The 26134-nt window shown below is 41.0% G+C and overlaps 1 protein-coding gene across 6 annotated transcripts in view; it reads right to left on the bottom strand.

The window, feature by feature from the left end:
• Nucleotides 1–26134, bottom strand: part of cep43 (centrosomal protein 43) — a 39857-nt gene that overhangs the window by 10220 nt on the left and 3503 nt on the right. Inside the window, exons 4-16 of one of the 6 annotated variants that reach the window (XM_085133978.1) lie at nucleotides 13619–13707; nucleotides 12095–12232; nucleotides 10827–10880; nucleotides 10664–10734; nucleotides 10501–10562; nucleotides 10335–10396; nucleotides 10136–10213; nucleotides 9341–9388; nucleotides 8338–8498; nucleotides 7105–7179; nucleotides 5764–5832; nucleotides 4892–5016; nucleotides 4571–4636 (exon numbers count right to left, since the gene is read on the bottom strand). In XM_085133978.1, the coding sequence (XP_084990104.1) occupies nucleotides 4571–4636; nucleotides 4892–5016; nucleotides 5764–5832; nucleotides 7105–7179; nucleotides 8338–8498; nucleotides 9341–9388; nucleotides 10136–10213; nucleotides 10335–10396; nucleotides 10501–10562; nucleotides 10664–10734; nucleotides 10827–10880; nucleotides 12095–12232; nucleotides 13619–13707 (1098 nt within the window). Of the gene's footprint in view, nucleotides 1–4570; nucleotides 4637–4891; nucleotides 5017–5763; nucleotides 5833–7104; nucleotides 7180–8337; nucleotides 8499–9340; nucleotides 9389–10135; nucleotides 10214–10334; nucleotides 10397–10500; nucleotides 10563–10663; nucleotides 10735–10826; nucleotides 10884–12094; nucleotides 12233–13618; nucleotides 13708–26134 lie in introns of all 6 variants that reach the window. The other 5 variants (XM_085133977.1, XM_085133980.1, XM_085133981.1 and 2 more) reach the window with 5 other exon arrangements.

The following is a 26134-nucleotide window of genomic DNA, read 5'->3' as shown; positions in this document are numbered from 1 at the left end:
GGGGGATTGAATGTATAAGGATGAATATTCTTTAATTCAATTCAATTCAATTTTATTTAAACAGTGCTAAATCGCTTCAAGGTGCTTACAGTCGCCACAAGGCGCTTCCACGCCTATTATTCCTATTTCAGAACCAACCCATTTTGATCCCACAGTCTGCATTCAAATTATTAGAAAACATCACATCTAAATTTATCATGCAGAATAAACGAACAAGGGTCAGACTCAAAATGTTAATGGAAAAGAAAAAGGGGGCCTCAAATTGCCTAACTTCACAATGTACTGGGGAGCTCAATTAAAATCAATGGCTGCCTGGATTATTCATGATTCAGAAATGCAGTGGGTATCTATGGAAGAGTATTAATTACCAGGTATCTCCCTTCGGAGTCTCCCATTTCTCAACCATCAATCACGGAAAAAAAATTTAATAACTAATCCATGGGTCAAGCATACTGTAAAGATTTGGAACCAAGTGTTAAAAATGCTAAAAGGGAATTTGACCATGTCTCTATGGAACGCCAGGACTGCCATAATGAATTAATTAAATACACCATTAAATAATTAATTAAATGTGTCAATAATTAATTAAAATGGGAAATAATTAATTAAATAAATAGTTATGACACATGTAATTAATTAATTATTGACACATTTAATTAATTATTTATGTATTTCACATTTTAATTAATTATTGACACATTTAATTAATTATTGACACATTTAATTAATTATTTATTGACACATTTAATTAATTATTTATGTATTTCACATTTTAATTAATTATTGACACATTTAATTAATTATTTAATGATATATTTATTTATTTCATTTTGGCAGTCCTGGCGCCTGGCTCTCATCATGAAATAATTTTATCTGTCAACCTCACCCATCAAACGCAGGGGGCGGGATTAACGCTGCCCATGCAGCTTCTCTAACATTTGATTGGTTGCCGTGCAAAGTAAGTCAAAACAGGTCGATCCTAGATAATCGATTGCTTGTGTAGACTTGGGGCAGCCAGGTATCCCAGAATGCATTTCAAATCACAGGCAGCAATGTTGGTGGTGTAGTTTTAAAATACCCCGTTTTTCTGTCACCAACTACACTTTTAACTGTGTTTTAGCTGCGAATGTCGCGCTGTAATCTTCACATGGGTCAGGTTGTCAACATAGAACATGTTTGCAAAGGTGCTCAGATGTTTTCAGAGATTTCAGTAGCTCTGCTAACAGTCAGCATGCAGAGTGCACCGAGGGGGTTACGTTAACCGGTTTGTTTACATATTCCACTCTCCGTGTTCCATGTGTTGCATTCGCAGATTCTCATTTTCACCGAACGATCGTCTCTTTCCACCTGGTCTTGTGTCTCTGTGCTTCTGTAACATAAAGGACGAGCTGACATTTTTCTCACGAAACCAGCGATCAGCTCAACAGGCCCTCAGTTTACCTGCATGCATCCTCCTCCTCACCTGTCAGCTGTTTAACACCTGCTGCTAATTCAAGAAACACGCCCACGTTACCTGGTGATAGTCACAGTTTAACTGGGCAGCCGGTGCTCGATATTACGCAACCTCAGCACATTTTTCTGCACAAGATAAGTAAATATAGTTTTTCCCGAGCGCAGAGCTGCTGGAGCTTGTTTCCCAACAGAGCACGAACCCACTTTATCAGCGGCTGATGTCCAATCACCGGCACACAGCTTTGAAACCTGAGCTGAGTTTTAGCTCTCAGTGTTAAACGCTGGACTTAATTCACTCAGGTTTTGTCTGTCGGGTCACGTTTACTTCGCTGTTTTATTTACAACTGAGCAAATCGGTTTGGCTGAGGTTAAAGTTACGTTTCAGAACTGCACAGTTTTACAGACGTTTAATGGTTCACTGTGTTAGACTGAACCATTCGCTTTTCTTTATCTGGTGTGTTTTGGATTTAACAGTATATTTTGAGATTAAACTGACTTTTAAAATGTTTTTATACAAAGAGGAAAGAGAAGGCGCATTTCCACCGAGAGGAGCAGAGTTTCCAACTACATGTTCATAATGCAGACTGCAACCTGGACAGAAATATTATATCATCTGTTTTTTAATAGGTTTTCTAAGCACCAGCGATCTGTTAGAATTTTTAGAGTTTACTTAACTAAAAATAAATGAGGTTAACATATAATTTGTGTGATTTTTTTCTCTCTCTCTCTCTTTTTATTCATTTTTTTGCTTTTTCGGTCATGTTATGTTTAACTGTCAAAGGTTTGTTACAAACTATGAAACACATGGTGCAGACTTCTGGATGTTAGAAGAAAACTAATACTGCTAATAAGGCAGGAAGGTGTCCTTTAAAACTAAACATGTTAGTAGGACTTTACATCATAGTTTATGAAATAGCACGTGTATTTCAGTAATAGCCTACTGATTTCAGTGTAGTAGTGAACAGTCACACAGCTCACGTGGGTGTTATCTGTGATACTCCTTAACTATAATTTATCCAGGTTAACTTCAGTTAACTCTGAGCGGCTGGATCGACGGAGGTCAGACAACAATTTTACATGTATGATCTTAAAACAGGACACAGCCATTATCCGTCCTGGCCTCATATCAAATGTGAACGCAGACTGAGTCTATGTTTGACGATTGCTTTATATCTAATCTTCCTCTCAAACATTTAAACAGTCTGCAGCTGAGGGAACACAAACTCAAATTGTCGGAACAGGGTTGCTCGTTTCTTGCGTTCATTTGGTAATTTATTAAATGTATAACTGTTATTCTAATCTGCTGCTGAGTCTCTTACGCTGATGAAAATGCAGAAAACACAGATCACGAACACCTGTTCAACCAATCGCTTTCATTCCACTTTGACAAACTGACGGTTCATCTACAGTGTTGCGTTAGACTGCTATATTTTTGTGTTCTTTATGCTGTAGATTTTCACGTCTCTGGAATAGTTGGCAGTATTAAGGATGCTTTTCTGTAAAATCATATTGATATGACCCGTGAATTATTCGTAGATGACAGTTAGATTAGTCAGCTGGGAAACTCTGTGTTACCTCAGAGAGCTGAAGATATCGTGGATATGCTGACCTCGCTCTGTGGTGTACAGGTCCGTTTACCCTCATGATTAATATTCACAATAAAAATATTAGCCGAACATCATGAAGTCTGTATGTGTGTCATAGTTTCGAACAACCTTTGTACAGTTAAAGCCAGCAGTTACTACATGAGGAAACACCAACGTTATCTCTTTTATGCGTTTATACGCAGGTCACGCTGATTACTGAACAAAAACCCAAAGATCAGCTGTTAATCGAATTTATTTGCTCTCTCTCCTCCTTAAACATGTTTTTAATGTTAGTTATAATTCAGAATTGGCGACTGAAACACGTAGGACACATAAGAACATCAGGAAATAAAACCCTGATAAATATAACCTCAGTAAAAGAAGTCCGTGTCAGCGGGGGTTATTACAGCTGTGTACCGGGGCCTGAGCCTTTTCGGTGGTAATAACAGCTCAATTGCTTGCGAGGCGAGCGGGTCTATCCACGCTTTGCCGTGAGACTGGGCAGACATCTCCGAAATCATCGAAGCACTTTTGCAAAGAGGCTGTATCTTGAGAAACCGACCAGACACATGAAGATTAAACCACTACATTCTCGGCTAAAAAAATATTAAAACTGTATTTGGTGACACACACAAACAGGGTTTTTCAAAGTTTAGTTCTGTTAGTTTCCACATGCTGGTTGTTGTGTTCTAAAAACAATGGCCACCAGGCCAAAGCAATGGTTTTGAGTCGATCAGCGTTAACCCCGCCCCCTGAGTTTGATGGGTGAGGTTGACAGATAAAATTATTTCATGATGAGAGCCAGGCGCCAGGACTGCCAAAATGAAATAAATAAATATATCATTAAATAATTAATTAAATGTGTCAATAATTAATTAAAATGTGAAATACATAAATAATTAATTAAATGTGTCAATAAATAATTAATTAAATGTGTCAATAATTAATTAAATGTGTCAATAATTAATTAAAATGTGAAATACATAAATAATTAATTAAATGTGTCTATAATTAATTAATTACATGTGTCATAACTATTTATTTAATTAATTATTTCCCATTTTAATTAATTATTGACACATTTAATTAATTATTTAATGGTGTATTTAATTAATTCATTATGGCAGTCCTGGCGTTCCATATGTCTCGAGCTGTTCCCATAAATGGAAATGTTGAGTTCCTTCCATCATTGTCAGATCGGAGTTTTGAGAGGTGGGTGGAGAAAGGACTGATTACAGTCAATCAGCTGTTTGAAAAGAATACTCTTTAAAAGTTTTGCCCAAGTTTGCTAAATATGCTTTATCCCCAGGGGACCATTATAGATATTTGTAGTTAACAGACTACATTACAAAACATAAAGATTGGGACAATATTAGAAGAGAACCAATCGGGTTAGAAAACCATTTTATAAAAAGGAGTTTTGACCTTGTTCGGGTGTTGTCCAGTCATATATTGTTAACGTGTTTTATATATGTTTCATGTACTCTGTGTTATGTGATCTGAACCTGGTGCGTGTCAGCGTTGAATCCTACCTAAGTGCAGAGATCCACTTCTGTCACTTGGAGCCTTGAAGCCTCTGTCTTTGTCCTGAGATGCTCCTGCAGAGAAATCACGAGTCCCATTTTATCTGTCAGCACCAACAGCGTGACTGAGACTGCTCCAGATCAAACAGGAAGTTCCACATCACCAGACCACACAACCATCCAACCACACAAACATCCAACCACACAACTATACCAGTTGGAGTTCACAGAGAACGGCCATGTTAAGGATCACAATCAGTTTGTTAAAGATCAGGTGACCTCACAGAAACACACTCGACCCAAACTCGCTCAGAGAGAAATCAAACTGACCGTTCCTGCTGAGGTTTGGCTCCGACATGCTGCTTTGTCCTTTTCCTCCTCCTCCTGATGCCGGTCTCTGAGCCTCGGACAGCGACCCTCCTTGACTCCCCCTGGATCCGGACACCTCCCCCTTCCTGTGGAGAGGAGACAGCAAAGACTGAAGACCCTGACAGACAGTCCAGCAAGTCAAATTGATCAGACACCCCCCACTTCACCCCAGATTAGACATCCCCTCTTCCATCTAACCAGAGCAGACAGCATCAAACAGCAGATTCAACATGGACCAGAAACAGCGTGAGAAGAGGAGTGTTGTAAAGCGGCTGGTCTATCAGCTCCGCCTACAGCTGCACAGTTCAGACTGCTGGTTCCCATGCTGTGGGGCATGGGCCTTCACCAGGTCAGGAGATAAACCTTAGTGGTCGTAATACGAACACTCAGAAACTTTTCGTAGATTTTACATTTTCTGCACAGATCAACCACTCCTGTTAAGTCAGCAAGAGTCTGACTGAAAACCGAAAGGGGTGCACTTGATTTATGACAAAGAGAAGCCAGCAACAGCTTCAAGGCAAAAATAAATACAGAAAACGTGGTGTTTAATCAGTTTATCCTGTCTTTATGATTCCTAAAGTCATCCCTGAAACTCAAAAGCTGACCTTTTAATGAAGCCTATAAATCATTTGACTATGTAAGGAGATCCCCTTTCTCTGACATCAGACAGTTCCAGGAATATAAAAACGGTTTATCAAAACACTTTCGTGTTCACGAGAGCAACCAAAATGTCAGAGCAGAGAGGAAAGCCTAGAGGTTTGATGCTGACCTGCTTCACCTGGAAGGATTCATCAGTGGCCAATCACATGAAGAGAGGTGCACCTGCAGCTCACCTGAGCTCAGAGGGATCAGAGAGAGGCTCGTCTCGCTCGCCCTCTGAGTCAGCAGCCAGCACAGACAGGCTAAAGCCAGGAGAGAGAGGAAGAGGAGAAAAGAAGGAAAGAAAGGAGTCAGTGAACATCAAAGTCTGAGCTTCCAGTGTGGAGGATGTAATCAGCCATGAAAACTGTTAAACGCCCTCGGAGTCATGAGCAGAGGAGGAGGAGAAGCTTGGAGCTCCCCCGTGACCAACTTTCTCCACAAACGTCATTAAAGTTTCACATCGCCACTATCAAACTGTAATCTGAGCCGAGTACAGCTTAGCCCACGGGACTGGCGTTAACAGGGATGCTGATTTAACTCATGCGTAATAAGGCGGACAGGCGAGCAGCTCCGAGTTTACCTTCCCCAACATGTGACACGGGGCACAGCAGGGCGGGCACAGGTAAGAGCAGGGCATGCTGGGAGATCTTCGGCAAATGTTTATGTGGTCGCTCCGTCAGGCGGTGCTTACACGAGTGTCATTCCTGTATCTCTGTGTCCATCTGTGGGTGTGACGCCCCCTGCTATTAATGGGCAGCAGTGTGCAGAGCCCATCACGCAGACAGGGAGCAGGGAGATCAATAACATCTGCTCATTGCTGATCGATCACTGATCTAAAAACTGTTCGATCAGACTGACATGGTTTCAGGTGCCGCCCAGACTCCGGCTGCTCCACTTTCATCACGAACGCTGAGCTGAGACCTGCGTCACGCTCTACAGGAGGTCACCCACATAGAGCTTGGCCACACCCACATAGAGCTTGGCCACCCACACAAAGACAGCTCGGTCACAGCCACAGAGGGCTCAGTCACAGCCACAGAGGGCTCAGTCACACCCACAGAGGGCACAGTCACACCCACAGAGGGCTCAGTCCACACCCAGTCCATCTAGGGAACACCAACACCGTGATCCTGCTCCACATTCAAACCCCAGCTCACAGCTCTGAACGCCGCCTGACAAGCTGTTAGAAACACAGGATCGCTCCTACCATGGAGGAAACTCTGCAGCCAATCATCATCATCATCATCATCATCATCCTGGATAAATCTGAATGTTTGCATTCATCAGCTGGTCAGTGAAACAGCCCAGAGCACAGAGACACTTCAGTGAAAATCTGCTCATTAAGAACAAATACAAATAAATTATAAATAATAATAATAATAATAATAAAAACAACAACAATGATTCTTTACGCAGTCTGTAGTGAAGTGAAATGTGTCTGTGTTGGTCTCCGCGCATCTGTTTCAATAAAGTTCTTTAAATAAAGAACGTACAGCTCCTCTGATTGGGCGTGACGGGACGTGCACACTCACTCGCTCAGACTTTTGCCTCGTCTCATGGAGGACACGATGGAGCCAGAGAGACTCTCCTCCAACACGGGGACGGCACTACCACAGGAGGAGTAGGAGGAGAAGGAGGAGAAAGAGGAGAGGAAGGACAGGGAGCACGTTCAGACACAGCACAGGTGTGAACAGCACAGACAGGTAAAGTTCTATGATGTTATTTTTGTGCAACTATTTGCCACTATCTCTGCGGACCTACTCGCAATTTGTCGCTTGCGCTCTCCACATCTCTGCCCCTGCGTGTTCAACTCTTTCTGTACAGTGTTATATTTGTGCCACAAAACCAACCAATCAAAGACTTGGATGCAAAAATTCTGATTGGCTGTTTTGGTCTCCAATCAGCTCACTAGCTACTGTAGCCAAACCCAGGCAAATATCCTAGAATGCATTTAGTCAAAAACTCAAACGAGGCAGTTGCAGAGGAACGCAGAGTGGCAGGGTTTGATCACAAAATAAAATTTTAAGATATTTTCAGGCTAGAATGTTGTTGCGTAAACGTCAAATATCTGCTCAATTTATAAAGTCATCACATATTTGCAAAAACGTTTTCGGAGATGCCTGTTACCCACCAGCTGTGCGGTCAGCTGGTGGGTAACAGGCATCCCCGAAAACGTTAGATCAGCACTTTTGCGAGCGGGTCCGCAGAGATCTGAGCAAGAGCAAATGCAAAAACTGAGCAAGAGGGGCTGTTATTGTATGTGTATACGGGTAATAGCAAACCCTGAAATACATTTTTTGCACGCACCAATGAATTTTGTTCGCTCAAATTTAGCTTTTCTTTGCTCAAAATAAATTTCTCCTCAAAATGCAACACTTGTACATGCAAATTTGTTTTACATGCGCTCAAAATAGTGGCACAAATATAACCCCATAAAATTCAGGTGTGAGATGAAAGAGAGAAAGCTGGAACAATTTCTTTTAAATGCAGAAAATTCAGTTTTCTATTACAACATGTTTGCATGTATCAAAATGTTCAGATTGTTTGCAACATTTATTTTATTGAAACAATTTTTAGGAAAGAAAATCTTAAAATTATTTTTCTTTTTTGGATTCAGCAAATATTTTCTGGAAATTTTCCTTTTATTTTGGAGGGGAGGGTAAATGTGAGGGGGAAGGATAACTGCTGTGGTTTGAAGCTGAAAGGAAGTACGTTTGACCCACAAATTCACACTGACTCAGAGGTCGAAGGTCAGCCAAGCTCACCAGCCATAAGTCTTCTGCGGTTTGGGCAACGGGTCGTCAAAGAAAGAATCTCCTTCATCGAGGTCTTCCTCCTCCTCCAGGTCCAGGTCCAGGCGCTCCTTCTTGTCGGCAGAGATCTCCTCCTGCTGGAAATCTCCTTTACTCAGAGAGCGTTCTGAGTCCTAAGCAGCGACATGACAAGTTCAGATCACACCGTGCACACCAGACTGGAGGTGAGCAGGTGATGAAGACGCGTTGAAGAGGAAGATGTGGAGGCTGATTAAAGCTGCAGTAACGAGGTCACAGTGTTTCAGAGCAGAAAAGTTAGATTTGATCATAATCAGCTGCAGGTCTCAAACTAAAGCTGATGTTCAGCAGCCGGGAACTTCCTGTATGTTTCACAATACAAGCTTTTAAAGAGGCATCACCACAAGTTAGAAAAATGTTCACGTCTTCATTCAGAAATAAACAAATCTATTTAATCAGTAAAACTAAAGATGTGTACTCTTTTGCAGCTTTTATTCTTAAAGATGCGAACAGGAAGAAGCCATTTTATCACACAAACACAGAATAAACTAGGTTTATGGTGGCAGTGATAGTGTCTGGTGAATTCAGATGCTGTCGCTCACAGGCTTAGTGTACTGCCCCTCAGCAGGCTTCCTGAAGTCCACCAATCAGGAGAAATACAGCAGTGAGGGGAAGGAGGTAAAACGTATTTTCCCATAATCGGATAACTGATTATTCTGAACTACGACTGATGCAAAAGTACTCTGGAAAGTTGGGGATGTTTGAATATTAAAAGATTTAAAGTTAGAGCCTTTCATTTTATTTCCTAACCAGAAGAGCTGTGATCATTATAGCTGATGTCTTATAAGATGAACATAAGTCATAACATGAATAGCTTCCTGTTTCTGAGCTGTGACAGAGGAGGCCAGAGAGGAGCGTTAGTCAGAAGTGCTGCTGTTTATGGTGATGGTTAGCAATAGCACAAGGTGAGTCTCTCATCTGCTCCTCATTGTGTTACCTGGGCTGCTGTCTGACTTTGTCCTCTGAGGCCTTTATACCTGGGGATCTGTGCAGGACAGGATAGCAGCTATCAGCTAACAGGCTAACATCAGTGCTACACGGCTATCAGCTAACAGGTTATATCAGCTCTACATGGCAATCAGGATAGTATTACAGCTAAATGGTTATCAGCAGAGCTATCAGGCTAATATCAACGCTACACAGCTATCAGCTAAAAGGCTAACATCAGTGCTAATATCAGCTCTTACATGGCTATCAGGTAACGGGTTAACATTACAGCTAAATGGTTATCAGCATAGCTAACAGGCCATCATCTTCACTACATGGCAGTTAACAAGCTGAAATCAGTGCTAGAATTAACTCAATGCAGCTACCAGCAGAACTAACAGGCTAACATTAGCATCTTCAGAGCTAACAGGCTAACATCAGCATCTTCATCTTGGTGCCAGCAGCTGTAACTGTGTTAGAACACAAATTAAACTGTTATAATTCTATTTTGTAAACTATTTATCCCACGGTTTTCATTCTATCATGTACACATGTGCTAAAGTCTGCTGCAACCTGACCTTTAGTGAACTGTTTACTTTTATGTTTGTTTCTGTATGTGTTTTAAATATTCTTTATTTTATTTAGCTAGCACCAAATTACAACAGCTGTTACCTCAAGGCGGTTGCGTTTGGGAAAAAAACAAAAATACAAACCCAGAATCTCTGTGATGTCACCAGCTTTAAATACAGGGAGATGAAGTAAAGCGGAATGACCTTTGACCGGTCAGATGACAGAGCAAACGTACCTTACTGTGAGGTGGAGGGCTGACTTTCTGCTCAGGTAACTGGCTATGAGCCACACCCATATCAGAGTCCTGAAGCACCTGAACAAATTTGAGGCCTTGTGAGACTCGGAGTCTCTGAAGAGCATTTTCTCAGATTTATACTCTAAATGTTTCACATTAACTCATAAAATGTGATCAGAAACCATAAATTGAGTCTCACCACACTCCTGCACTGAGAGAAGAGCCGTCGGTACATCCCGAGGAACTGCTGGAAGTCTATAGCTGTAGACGTATTGATCAAATCAACCAGATCAATCAGACACAGATCAGTCAGAGCGCCATCAGAGTTTCTGATCAGTGTGATTGGTTTAAAATCGTTTTCTTACTTGTAGAGAAGTCTTTTTCTGAGGCTCTGAGCTCATCAGTGACGAACCTCTCCAACAAGTTCCTGTAGATCACACAAACAGATTAACCTTCATCATCATCGTCATCATCCTCAGACTCTTTCCGTGTCCCTCTGCACTGTCTGAAACAGGAAGTAAAACTTACTTGTTCACAGCGGGGAACAAATCAGTAAAGATGTTTTTCAGATTTTCTCTCAGCACTGAGCCGCTGTGGTCCTGCCGGGGGTCAAAGACAAAAGATCAATACTTGCAGCCTGTAGTTGGATAATGGCTGATGACATCACACACAGGTACAGTTTGGGGCTCACCTTGTCGTAAAAGTCAAACTTCTTATTGGCATTTGTGATCTGTTTCTGAGTCAGCTCCTACAACGAGGGGAAGGAAGTAGTTTATTTACTGATAAGGATCAGATGTGACACGTGTGAACCTGTGACCTCACGCTAAACCTCTCTCAGCAAGATATTGGCTGAGATTAGATTGCAGCTCACAGAAAACAAACCACAGATTAAACCAAACCGGTGCAAGCAAACACACACACAAAACACACGCCTTATATATACACACACACACATTTAAACCACATTGAACAGAAACCTTGGGGGGTTAAGGGATAACTCTGGATTATTTAATCTCACACTCAAATTGGCCTCTGAGTGATGCCACGGATGGAAAAACGTTCAGAGACCATGCCCACACTAACCCATAAATGCCCCTAACAGGAGGATGGGTTGACAAACTGACCAATCGAGCTCCAGAAATAGCATGGAGTCCCCCCTCCTCTCCACGCTCCTTCTGACTCATCCATCTATGGCGTCAGTGTTCAGCAGGAAGTGAGTTAAATGAATCATTTTAAGTCAGATTCTCATGTTTGTGTCAGCTGAGCTGTTTCTTTCAGAGGGATCAAACGTGTGCAGCCTAATTTTACATTTTGGTCCATTTCAGTTCTCATAGTCGCTCTGATCTTCTGTATTGTTCTTCATGTCTGTATTGTTTTTCATGTTAGCTCCACCTGACTGTCAGGGGTGAAGCCCTGCCCACCTGCTGCTTCAAATAATCCTTACTGATCACCTCATTGTTTACTTGCATGTAACCGCCAATGTGATTGGTTAGCTTCTGTCATCCACAGACCTTTTTAGTATTTAAACGAATAAAAGTCCAAATGTCTTCAAACTACACAAAAATTAAACAAACTTGATGTGGATCATGCAAAGCTGCCGTGGCAGAGTCCAGGAACTGAACAGAAGACTTCATGCACGTTACTATCAGTACTAGTGTCAGTAGCAGTACTGTAATACCAGTACTGTGGGCTGGTTGCATGTGCTGCAGAGTTCGGAGCAGAAACTAGGACACCCTGAGATCAACAGGAAACCAAAACCCTCCATCTACTGACATCATGACCCAGAATAACCCACACAGACACACGCACCGACACACAAACACACACACACAGTGAAGGAGAAGTCCGCTCATCTTGGGAATGCTCCCTCCTTGGTCTCCCTGCTCTCACACGCACACATTCCATCAATAACTCTTCATCACTTCACTGACATCATCATCCTCAGGAGGTTTGTCTCACCTCAGCCAAGGAGGCCGCTTTGTCCCGGTGGCGCCCCCTCCTGACAAGCTCCAGCAGCAGCGGAGACTTCCTGTTCAGGTCCAAGTCGGAGAGGCCGAGCTCCCTGGAGATCTGATCCCGCCCATCCAGACAGCTCGCCTGGACAAATACAGCAGCAGGAAACAAATAAAGCTTTATCAAAAAAACTAAACAAGAACTCGTCCAGCCGGCACAGGCCTCACGCTCAGCAACAGCATAAACATCCTTAATTGGCTGATACTGGCTTCTTTGTTTAGAAAAAACCCAAAAACACACAGACAAAACTTTATTTAAACGTTGAGCAGACATGGAGCGGACACTTAAAGGTCGTGTTGCATTTGTCAGCAATAATGTTTGCATTATTGCAGTCCGTTCACCCTCATCAGTGAGCCATCGGCACCCTTACTCGCTGACAGCGTACAGGTTGAAATCTGAACTCGCGAGTGGGCTGAACGTATCACCCCTGAGCTTGCCAACAACACTTGCGCTGTCTGCACACCTGTCAGCAGGCCTCCATTGCCCTGCAGTTTCTCAGTGAACCCTTCATCTAAAACAGAAACAAAGTTCTTACTGTTGTCACCATGCAGTGAGGGCGGCATGAACACGCTAGTTTTCAACTGTGAGAACTTGAAAACAACACGACACAGGAGCCTGAAATTGACTCCATCAGTGTATCTACTAAAAATCTCAGAGGAGCTTAAATCTTAGTGTCCTCAGAGGTCAGAGATCAAGTGTTCTGAAAACGACAGCAGGAAGCTCCTGCTGAGTAAAGTCAGGCCTAACAGAGTTTAATCTCAGCATACCAGTAAAATCATCATCATCAGCTGATCTGACAGTCATTACTGTTACCGATGGCTCTTTGCACGTCTAGCTCCATCTGTGCTGGTCCTTGAAACACCTCTGCTGTAAGGTTGTATGAGGGGGTGCAGAGGTGGAGGTGCAGCTGGATGCTTTTCTGCTCGGGCCGAGCAGTTTGTTCTAACGTGGGAGAATCGCATCGTCCTCGAGGGTTTGTGAGCTTTCCAGAGTTTGTAACTAAACAGAGAACAGAAACCGTCACACAACCAAGGGGAAGCCAACCAGTGATCTAAGCTTCAAACCCACAAACCACGAGAAGGAAAATTGAGTCAGTTTGTGGTCGCGAGCGCGCCTCAGCGAGTCCTCGGCTACAGGAGGAGGAAACCGCACGCTGTGTGGCGCTGAGCTTCAAGTGTCGAACACGGCGTTCAGGAGCTGCTTCGGTCCTTTGTTATTTAGACATCATCGCTCACATTTTCTTTCCAGTCACAGGCCGCCATCATCACGCCTCTAATTTATTGATTTATTAATATGTATTATTATGGATCCTCTACTGATACCACAGCTCTCATAGCTCAAACACTCAAACAGCAAATACAGCTGCACTTTCTTCACAGCTTCATGACACCTGAAAGCAGCATGAGGAGTCAGAGGCAATGACGAGGAGGAAGAGGAGGAAGAGGTGGAGGAGAAGCTTCTGGTACTCACAGAGTTGATCTCTGGCTGGAAGACGGCGAGGCTGAAGTCCAGGTTAAAGACCTGCAGGAAGTCCACGATCAGACTCGCCACCAGACGACCTGCAAGGGCATGACATCAACACTATCACCATCATCAAGATGCATCAGAGGGAAAACTTCTCTCTCAGCAGCTGAGATCATCTGATGCTGTGTTCAGAGACAATCTACCAATCCTTATCACTCATCAATCACTTCACGTATTGATTGATTACCTGGCATTTCACTACTCATGATCTGTAAGACTGATCAAACACTAAAATCTGATTGATGTGACTTTGCTCCAATGGTCCTGACACTAATTTTCATGAAGCTTTTTTCTTCTCATTGTTTAACATCATTTAATTCCTGAAGGCCACACGAAGCATCGGCGTCTCATCGCTTATTCACACAATGTAATCCCAAAAGGTGAAAAACATCCTGCTGGAGATGTCCAAACTCTTCACATGCCTCTGAAGCAGGGAACACTGTGATGAGCACTGTGATGTCACTAGGAAACCAGTATCAACCAACCGTTTTTGGTCAGACGAACACGTCCTGACCTCCAACTCTCTGCTCGGCTTTCACACCACTGAACGTGGTCACTACTCATGCCACAGACCAACCAGGACTCAGCTGCAGGCCTCCAGTTTGACCTCAGTGGTTTAAACGAGTGTATGTCTGTGTGCATGTATGTGTCAATCATATCTTGTTGTATAAGGACTGCATTGCTTCAGCCAAATCTACATACTATTCTGGTTTAATCAGTTCTAGTGAAGGTAACTCCAGGTCTCTCATTTCATTGTTTAGTAAAATTACAAAACCTCCGGACTCATTCCCCTCTCATATGGACTCTGCTGACTTTTGCAACTCTCTTATATCTTTTTTCACTCATAAAATCGCTGATATCCACCAACAACTTAACTCTGTAGGAGCTTCTAGCTGTGAAGTAGACTTTCCGTTTTCCTCTTCCCTCCATAGCTGATGTACCAAATCTTACTCAAAAATCAAAATCAACCACTTGTCAGCTCGACCCTCTTCCCACTGTGTTAGTTAAAGCTTGTCTCCCTTCATTGGCTCCTCCTATAACTAGTATTATCCACTCTTCCCTTAACACTGGAATTATTCCTCCATCCCTGAAAACTGCTTCTGTCACTATAATTCTCAAAAAGCCTGGTGCAGATCCCAATAATTTTGATAATCTCTGCCCTGTATCAAACCTCCCCTTTATTTTGAAACTCCTTGAGAAAGTTGTTGCCTCCCAGCTTCACTCATACCTGAATGACCATAATCTCTACCAACAATTTCAGTCTGGTTTCCGCCCCAATCATAGTACAGAAACTGCTTTGTTAAGGATTACTAATGACCTTCTGATGGCAGCTGATTCTGGTCTTTTAATCATCCTCATCCTTCTCGATCTTAGTGCAGCATCTGACACAATTTCTCATAATATCCTCCTGAGCAGATTAGCATCTATTGGCATTAGTCACACCCCCATTGCCTGGTTCACCTCATAGCTCTCAGACCTCACTCAGTTTATCCAATTTAAATCACACTCTTCAAGTCTCTATCCTGTTTCTGCTGGCGTGCCCCAGGGTTCAGTATTAGGGCCTCTTTTATTCATTATCTACATGCTCCCTCTTGGCCAAATATTCCGAAAATATAATATAAATTTTCATTGTTATGCTGATGACACCCAGCTCTACATTTCCTCCAAACCTAATTCATCCCTTCCACCTACCTCCCGCTTGAACTGTCTTATGGAGATCAGATCATGGTTCTCCTCCGATTTTCTCAAACTTAACAGTAATAAAACAGTTTTACTCACTGGCACAGCCTCTATCTTAACCAAATCTAACAGTTTCTCTTAATATTGAAAATTCCCCGATCCTTCCTTCCCCGCAGGTAAAGAGTTTGGGTGTCATACTTGACAGTACTCTCTCATTTCATAACCCGGTCTGCATACTTTTCACTTACGTAACATTAACCAACTTCATCCCATCCTTAGTCAAAGCTGTGTCCCAGATGTAACACAGGCACTTTTATTAACATACATGAAAAAATTACTCAAAAATAAATTATCAGCATTTATTAATATTGCTCCATAAATAAAAGAAAACAATGTTGTTTTTGTGCATAACAAAAAGCTCACAATTGTACAGTCAAAATGTAAACTAACAGACGCTGAGTATAATAACAAAGAGACATATCTTACAGCTGCTCTGTTCCCAAGTTCTACTGCGTGACAGACAGCCTGGAGCTTGAAATCCTCTGTGTAACCGTGTCTCTTAACAGGAGCCATTTAAGGTCCTTATACGCACAAAATACGGTAACATTACGTTGAAGCACAGTACGTATTACTCCGCGACAGTGTTTGGCGCCCTGGGCTGGGCGAACACTCCCCACTTTTCTTGTCCATCTTCCATTGGTTTTAATTTTGCACTCCAGTATGAACACCCATCCCTCAACCCGAGGATCACCACAACATAATCTAACACACCTACAACTTAGTTCAGCGTTCCCCAACCTTTTTTGCGCCACGGACCAGTTTATGCCCGACAATATTTTCACGGACCGGTGTTGTGCCAAAAAGTGATTGTCTGCCAAAAACTGATTTCCGGTATTTGCCAAAAACTGATTGCTTGTATTTAAACTGCTATAAGTAACTTGTTGGGCTATAATATATGAAACATATGTCAAATGCATCGCTTATGGATGACATAAAGTCATCTTGAGCCACAAACAACATTCGTGTAACAAGGTAGAAGCCGCAATCAGTTTTTGGCAGCGACTTTTATATAACCTTTATTTATGCAGTTAAAAAAAATCTCATTAACATTAAAAATGTCTTTTGTAAGAGTAAGTGGGCCAAGAGGACAGCAGAAATGGCAGCAAATATTACAATAGTTCTGTAAAAATATTTTAAGTGGGGATAAAGGACCGGATTGGTTATAATGTAAGTACAATAACACAGAGTTGTAAAGATACTTGAAAAACTGATAATTTTTTTAATTCTCTATATAACCCCTTTGTAAACCCTGTTCACCGAAGTGTATTTACGAACATACGTAAAGATATTACACAGAAAAAATACACAGAAACATTGGAAATCAGTTTTTGGCAGACAATCACTTTTTGGCACAACACCGGCCTTTAAGGTGTCGCGGATGAATACAACAACATAAAACTAGTACCGGTACCGAAAAAAAGAAGATTTATTCATAACACATGTGAAAAGACCCAGGAAAACCGAGTTAACAATAAAAAATAATAACTAAATAGCGCTAAAAACCGATAAAAACCCAGAAAACCATACATTTCACACCCGAGCCTCAACTCTCGCGGACCGGTACCAAACGACTTGGCCCGGGGGTTGGGGACCGCTGCCTTAGTTCACAGATTCACTTTGTCTAGGGTGCATTTCTGAGATTTCACACAACCCAGGATTCAAATTATGAATACATAATGGGCTTGGATTTACAAAATTATAAATGAAATGTGCTCTATTTGGAAGCAGCAGGGCCCCCTCCCCTTTCGATGGGTTGTGTGTGAGACTTTAAATCATCAAACTGTAAATTTAAAATTGTTATTGATCCCTTTACCCCTGGTCCTAAAGTGTATATTTATTTTCTTACTCTTCTTATATATATTGTTTGTTTACTTGCACTGCTGTAACTGGAGCCTCATCGTCTTGTCTCTTTATATTGTCATCTCCGGGCGGCTCCGCGAGGCTCCAGACTACGGTAGCCGTAATGCTCCAACATCATCCATCAAGCGGTGCGGCTTCGTAGCTTACCAAAGTCGTACTAAAACATTTTTGACAGATTGCTGAGCGCCGTGTACCACATAAAATCGGTTCATGGTCAGTAAGAACATCCAGAATTCATACATAAGGTGCATTGTCAACTTTTGAGAAAGCTGTTAGCTCGTTAACACGTTGATGCCGTCCAGCCCCACGCACGGGGCGATCCGCGGTAACGGAGATTTGCTGTGTCCGTCTTGTTGTCAGTGTTGCCAACTCCTCAGTAAGGAAAATCGCTATTGGCTGTCCTAAAAGTCGCTAGAAGTCGCTAAATGACGTCATCACCTAATTTGCATAATCGGTCATGCTAATGTTATTGTAATCTATGTTGTTGGAGAGAGAAATAACATCGTGGAAGAGACATAAAGTGAGTAAAAAACGTCCTAAATGCATTTAGAATTTATTTAGAACTACAAATTAAATTTATTTGAGCAATTATTGTTTTTTTTAATGTCACAATTCCAACCCTGCTCCTTTACCCGGGCTTGGACCGGCAAAAGTGACCCGAAATAGGCACTCTGGTGGAGTTACTTTGTGTGTGTGTGTTTATAAGTAGTTTTAAACCTTGTGATCCACAAAACAGCATAAGAGTAAAAGAGTAAAAGAAGAACTGACTGCGTTACAGTTCACCCGCTGCTTGTTGAGAGTAAAAGCGATATGCGCTTTCACGTCTTTTTTTTGCGACTTTTTTTTAGAAAAAAAAAGTCGCTAGGGGGTCTGAAAACTCGCTAAATATAGCGACAAAGTCGCTAAGTTGGCAACACTGCTTGTTGTTGCCTGCAGGTGAAGCGATGGGGGAGGGGGACTTGTGCTCAGTGAAGGAGAGGCGAGGCCGAGTAGAGACAAAAGAGAGGCAAACTTGAGGCTCCACAAGTATAATTATAACGCAACATATACCCAGCAGCGGTTTTTGATACGGGCGACACGGGCGGTTGCCCGGGGCGGCATCGTGGTGGGGGGCAGATAAAAATCATTGCTCGTACTCATGCTGCCCCGGCATCAGCCAGCGCGTACTGGGAATGGCATAGGCACCGATCGGTTTTCTATCGCCCATTTGCTGGGAGTAAGGGCGCCCTCCGTTAGCGAGGTGCGCCTGCTCCTTGCGGCACAGGGAGGACAGGGCGGGGCGGCGGAGGATTCTCTGGCTGGAGTAGCATCTAATAACCAGCTCGCAAAATAAAACAAAATAAAAGCAAAACAACAAACACGAAAACACCAGACATTATGATACAGATTTATAATTTGCACCAATGTTTTTTCGAAACGTGAAAAGTGAGCGCGAGAGCCCTCGGTGCGCCTGCTTGCTGCTGAAGTCAAAGTAAAACTTTATTGTCATCTACGCTACATACAGTCCAGTATATAGTGTCATTAGGCACCATTCTTCTTATTTTACGGCACTGTTGTTCAATCGGGGGACGCTCTCTGTTGAGGAGAAAAGCAAAAATTTGTTGCGGATACGGATCATCCATTGTTTAAATGTCCCGGTAGTCGAAAAGGAGGCAGAGCTGTTGAGAAATGCTAAGAGCTAACTGGGCGCTAACCGTGTCATTCAAATATATTGAATGTTGCAATTTTGGCAAAGAGAGGAAGTGACGTAAGATTTGCGCATGCGGAGTACCGATCGGGTTTCCGGTACGGATCGGGTAGCAACAGGCCGCATTTTGAGCAGCCTTTGAATTGGAACAGCCGGTGGTCCGGCAAGATGGCCGTCGGGGCAGGCAACTTCTTTTAAGCCGTCGTGCACTAATCCCGGTGGACCTGTTTAGACCTCTACTTTTGAATACCAAGTAGGTTGCTGTTTTTGCCTATAGTTTTTAAGGACTAGATTCACCTCTTGAAACCTATTGAACAGACCCAATCTGCCGTTAAATGGAGAATAAGATGACGCGGGAAAAAGCAGAAGCTTCAGCTAAGCCAGCGGTAGCTTCCAAGAGCACGAATATGCAATGGAGATTTCAACACCGTCAGCCAAAAGAAAAACTCCACCTACGCCCACCAAAGCACCCACACCCCCTAGCCAGGGTACTGTGTCCCAAAGTGTGGAAACCAACAACTCCATAATAGAAGCCATTAACAAGCTAACAAACAAGATCGATGACTTCGGCGTGCAGCTAAGTAACAACATGATAATGGTGGCTAACATTGCCATGTTGGCTGAAATGAACGCAGCAGATATAAAAGACTGTAAGGCTAAACTGTCTGGTTTGGAAAAAGACATTCCTGCTCTAAACAAAGAAAACGCTGAGCTGAAAGAGAGAATGTTAGAACTAGAACGATACATGCGTCGCTGGAACTTGAAAATCCAGGGCTGGAAAGAAAAAAATGACGAAGATACTCGCAAAGAAGTTATTGACATCTTGGCTAAGATCGCGCCACATTGGGCTTCTTCACTGGGCAACGCTGTGGACACCGTCCATCGTCTAGGGAAAAAAGAAGCGGGTAGACATCGACAAATAATAGTTCAGTTCACTATGAGGCACTACCGAGACGCTTTCTGGAAACTGACTAAGGATTCCCAGGTGTGCAAGGAGCTAGGCGTCTACTTCAAGCAAGATTTCTGCAAACTAGACCGAGAAGCAAGAGCTGCAGTTTGGCCCAAAATGGAGCGAGCCAGAGCTGAAGGGAAGAACGTCTACTACCGAGGGCATGCCGGTTACATCAACGGAGTTCGGGTGTTCCCTGGGTGACTGTCGAACTATTCCAAATAACCAGTCAGCATATTACTCTTTGAGTACAATGCGTTTTGCTAACAATTCTATTTAGGTCACGTTCAATTCTAAGAATGCCAAAAGTTTTAAATAGGCAGGTTCAATACTTACTGTTTATATTACCTATTTGGTACGTTACTGTAAGGATTTTTCATAGAGGTCGTTTGCACTTTGTGAATTCAGTTTTAAGGGATTAAGTGCTCCCAATTTTATAGAGTTCTACTTCTATCTGGGTACTTGAAGTACAGTCAACCTCTTTTTATTTTGCTTTCTCGTTTCCCTTTTATGTCATTCCTTAGTTCCAATGTTAACTGTGTGTCTTTAAATACTAGGGGCTTAAGAGACAGTGTTAAAAGAAAATCAATATTTTTGTTCTGTAAAAATGTAAAGGCGAACTGTATACTGCTACAAGAAACACACTCTGTGGAGGCAGATGAAAATTTTTGGTCTAGTCAGTGGGGGGAAAGAATAATTCTTTGTCATGGTACTAACAAATCAGCTGGGGTGGCCTTACTATTTAAAAACTTTGGTAATAAAATTGAAACTCATAGGAAAGACAGTCTGGGCCATTGGCTAATTTGTGTACTCAAAGTGGATAATAGCTTTTTGATCTTATGTAATATTTATGGTTACAACAATGTAGCTCAGAACAAACTTTTATTAACTGAGATTACCAGTCACCTAAAAGAACTATCTCACAAATACTCCACAAACAATCTTATATTAGTGGGGTGGCTGTAGCTCAGGTGGTAGAGCAGGTCATCTACTGATCGGAAGGTTGGTGGTTCGATTCCTGGCTTCCCCTAGTCTGCATGCCAAATATCCTTGGGCAAGATACTAACCCCATATTGCTCTCCGATGCATCCATCGGAGTATGAATGTGTGTGAATGTCAGTTAGAAAGCACCTAGGAAAAATGTGCTTGTGCGAATGGGTCTGAATGGGTGAATGCACAAGTTGTATAAAGCGCTTTGAGTGCTCAGAAGAGTAGAAAAGCGCTACATAAGAACCAGTCCATTTACCATTAGGTGGAGATTTCAATATGGTTTATGATGAATGGCTTGATAGATCACCCTCTAAATTCCATTCCCATCATATAAATTCATTTTTACACAACTTCTGTCTAAATCTTAACCTAATAGATCCTTGGAGATTAGCAAACCCACTTGTTCAGTCCTTTTCGTGGTTCAAGCCTGATGGTTCGGCGAAATCACGTATCGATTTCTGGCTAATCTCAGACAGTTTAATGCAGAATAGTATAGATGTGGGTGTCTCAGCTGCACCTTTAACCGACCACTGTGTGATAAATCTCAGTGTCACTCCTCAACTTAAAAACTCTCATAATAAAGGTTACTGGAAGTTTAACTCATCCCTGCTTACCAATGAAAATTTTAATAACGAAATACTTCAACAACTAGAACTTATTTCAGCTAATGAAAACATAAGTTCTTACACAGAAAAGTGGGAATTCTTTAAATTTAAAGTACGTCAAATCTCAATTAAACACAGTAAAATAATAGCTCATCAGAACAAGCAAAAAGAAACTGAAGTTATCAGAGAACTTAATCACATCTGCTCGAAACCCTTTTTTAATGATTATGACAAACAGCGTAGAAGTATTCTACAGTCTTCTTTAGACGATATTTATATTAAAAAGGCTAAAGGAGCATATCTGAGATCCCGAGCCAAGTGGATCGAGGATGGCGAAAAAAGTACAGCATATTTCTGTAGATTAGAAAAGATAAGACAAGAAAGAAACGCCATAGATAGTCTACAAATTGATAGTCAGCTATGCACTGACCCTCATTTAATAGCTAAAGAAATCTTTACCTTTTACAGTAATTTGTACTCCTCTTCATACTCTAGACCATTGGCTGAGGCTTTTTTTCAATCTATCAAACACCTGATTCCAAAAATTGATGAAAATTTTCAAAAGACTTGTGAGGGCAAAATTACCATTGAAGAGTTAGATAAAGCCTTAAGTGCTTTACCCAAAGATAAAGCACCAGGTTGTGATGGTTTGACCAGTAACTTTTACAAACATTTTTGGGTTCATATTAGAACCCTTGTGTTTGGAATGCTTACAGAAATAGTAGAAAATGGTTCTCTCACACACACTATGAAACAAGGGGTAATTACACTCATACCAAAACCTGGGAAAGATCCGACTCTTCTTGATAATTTAAGACCAATTACTCTATTAAATAATGATTATAAACTTTTAACACATATTTTTGCAAACAGGTTAAAATCAGGCATAAATCAAATTATTTCTGACACTCAGTCTGGATTTATAAAAGGCCGCTCAATTCATAATAATATCCGCCTTATTTTGGACTTGATTGACTACAACTACCTAATTGAAAACCAAGGTTTTGTTCTATTTTTAGATTTTTACAAAGCCTTCGACATGATAGAGCATGAATTTATGTTTCAAGCCCTTGATTTGTTCGGTTTTGGAGGTAACTTCATTAATGTAATCAAATTACTGTACAGAGATACTAACAGTTCAGTGTGTCTTCCACGTGGCACCTCACAAAGATTTAGGATTTGCAAAGGAATAAAACAAGGATGTCCAATCTCACCATTGCTGTTTATTGCAGCAACAGAAATGCTTTCCATATTGATTAAAAATGCTGAGTTTGGTAAGATGTCTATCCTGGGTAAAGAGCTCTCTATCAGCCAGTTAGCCGATGATACAACTATTTTCCTAAATAACCTGAATGAAATCCCCAAAATTCTGCAGATTATTGAAACTTTCTCAAAAGCTTCAGGCTTAAATCTAAATTTAAACAAGTGTGAGATCTTACCCTTAAATGATTGTACTATTTCTAACACTTTTAATATTCCTGTTAAATCCACTGTCAAATATTTGGGTATGTATATAACCAGGAATAAGACTGATTTAGATAACCTTAATATTTGGGAGAAAATCCAAATTTGTAGAACTCAGTTAAATAACTGGGCTCAGAGAGACTTATCGATTCTGGGTAGAATTTTTCTCACCAAAATGGAAAGTATCTCCAGGCTAGTATATCCTGCATATGCGGTAGGAGTGCCTAAATCAGCAATCAAATCTATTAACCAGCTAAACTTTGATTTTATTTGGAAACGCAAAACCCACTTTATCAGGCAAGGTAATTTAGTCAAACAATTTGGAGATGGAGGTTTGCAAGCTATTGAATTTGACAGCTTAAATGGCACCCTAAAAATAAATTGGCTTAGGTCATTTTTAAGAAGTCAAAATAGTCTTTGGTTTCACATTCCAAGCAAAATATTCTCAGATCTAGGCGGAATTAATCTTTTACTTAGATGTGATTTTGACATAAAAAAAACTCCCCATAAAGCTCTCTTCCTTTCACCAGCAAGTTTTATTATACTGGAAATTAATATACAAACATAACTACAGCCCACACAACACTCCCTTATGGAACTGTCGCTACATAAACATTGGAAACAAATCAATCTTTATAAAAAAATGGTACGATAAGGGCATCTGGTCAGTGATGCATTTGTTAAATGATAGAGGTAAAATTTTATTAGAAGATTTCACCACCAATTATAATCTGCAAATAAATAACAAAGAATTTAAAAAAATTACTAAGGCTATCCCTCAAAACATTCTGTGTACAGCATATAATCTTTTTCAAAACCCTGACTATAGATCCCCTGACCTCCCTGAACTCTTGGTAAATGGGCATAACTTTACAGCTAACAGTCTGAAAAATTCCCAAATTAGGGAATTATTTACTAATGTTTTTTTCCCTTATAGATGCAATCCAAATTCCATCTCACATCTGTTCTCCGGTGATCAAAAGACAGAGATCAGAAAAAATTACCTAAAACTTCCCATTCCTCCCAAAGCTAAGGAGGTCCACTACAAAATACTCTCTGGTATTTACCCTTCCAAAGAATTTCTCAGACGTCGCTTTGCTATTGATAATAATTCTTGCTCTTTTTGTGATAGGGATATTGAATCAACAGAACATTTATTTTATGATTGTATATTCTGTAAAGCCCTATGGAACGATGTGCACTACTGGCTCTTTCCAAAGATTCCAAACTTACTTGAATTTTCTAAAAATGATATTATTTTTGGTTCTCTAAGAAAAGAAAAGAAAAGAAAAGAAGCTTGACAATGTTTTAAATGTAATAATTATTATGGGGAAATTCTTCATTCACAAATGTCGTTTTCTGAAAACAAAGCCATCCTTTTTTACTTTTCACAAAGAACTCTGCCTCTTCCTCTCATCTGTTAAATTTATGGACAAAAAACAAGCTCTGGTTCTGAATCATATGATTATTGAACTAGATCTGCTAGAAAACCCCTAACGTATAATGTCCTTTTTTTTTTGTTTATTTGTTTTTTTGTTGTTGTTGTTGTTGTTGTTGTTTGTTTTTTTGTTTTGATTCTGTTTGGGTTTGGTTTTATTTATTTATTTGTTGTTGTTTGTACTTCCTGTTCATTATCTATCATATATATGCTGAAATTCAGCCTGTTCTGATAATATTTCATGTTGGAAAATAGAATCTTTGTAGAGATTGCCATAATTGTTGTGCATTTCTGTGCAAATAAAAAAGAAAAAAAAATTAAAAAAAAAAAAAAAACAGCCTTCGTCACGTTGCTGTGACGTAATCGGCCTTAAAATGCGGCCTTTAAGGCTGCAGACCCTAAATTTGGGATACAGCCTGTGTCACCCCTCCTCTGCAGCAGGCCAGCAAACCATGCCCCCGCCACAGCTTCCCCACCGCCCCACCGAGACCGGGGACTAGGGATAAAAGGATCAATAATAATTTAAAATTTATAATTTACAGTTTGATTATTTAAAGCCACACACACAACCCGTCGAAAGGGGAGGGGCCGGCTGCTTCCAAATAGAGCACATTTCATTCATAATGTTGAATATATAAGCCCATATGTATTCATGATTTGAATCCTGGGTTGTGTGAAATCTCGGAAATAAACCTTAGACAAAGTGAATCTGTGAACTAAGGTGTAGGTCTATTAGGTTATGTTGTGGTGATCCTCGAGTTGGGGGATTTGTGTTCATACTGGAGTGCAAAATTAAAACCAATGGAAGATGGACAAGAAAAGTTCAAAGCCATCAGGTGCTCAGTTTAGAAAAAAGAGAAAAGAAGAGGAGGAGAAACGAGCAAAAGATACAGGTAAGCAGATGTGTCATTGGATAATGGCAGGTCATCCTGAAACAATCAAAATCAGAATACTTTATTAATCCCTAAGGAAATTATGTGCGTTACAGTTGCTCCAAAAAGAAATGGTAAAAATAGTAACAGTAACAGACTAAACTCCAAAAAATACATTAGGTTACAGATTTTAATATTAATTAGTCATTGTCAATTGTTAATTTGTCCTGCTCTCATTGTATGACGAATTATGATGGCTGTTTAGTAGCCGTTTGCATGTAATGCATACTCTCTCTCTTCATATGTGTGTGTGTGTGTGTTTCTCTGGTGAAATTCAGTATGGTTCCGACAACAGTTTTATGTTCATTTACAATCCTTAGTGTGTGTGTGTGTGTGGGCGGGGGAGGGGGGCCAGAGGGAGTGTTCGCCCGGGGCGCCAAACAGGCTAGGACCGCTATTGCATATACCATATCGATATAAACGATGCTGTCACATCTTATATCTCGTATAAAAATATATCAATATTTAAAAAAAACAACAAAAAAAACCAACTCGATATATAATAATACATTTTATTTGAAAGCGCCTTTTAAAACACTCAAGGTCGCTGTACACAGTAGAATAAAAGTAACATAAAAGCAAGAAGTTTACAGAATCATAAAAGCATAAGACAAAAACAAATAAAATAAAATATATTGCCCAGTCCTACTGCTGCCATCCTTGTCCATAGTCTTATTACTTCCTGGATCAATTATTGCAACTCTCGTGTCTGTGAAGGTTCTCAGTCATCCAGGTCATCGTAGTCAAAGGAGCTTGCAAAGAAAAGCGTCTGGACTTCTTTAAGTTACTTGAAGACG

The sequence above is a fragment of the Neolamprologus multifasciatus genome, chromosome 15 (assembly GCF_963576455.1).
Source record: "Neolamprologus multifasciatus chromosome 15, fNeoMul1.2, whole genome shotgun sequence".
Classification (NCBI taxonomy): Eukaryota; Metazoa; Chordata; class Actinopteri; order Cichliformes; family Cichlidae; genus Neolamprologus; species Neolamprologus multifasciatus.
The sequence above is the reverse complement of the archived record's forward strand: the minus strand, read 5'-3'. Positions and strand labels throughout refer to the sequence as shown.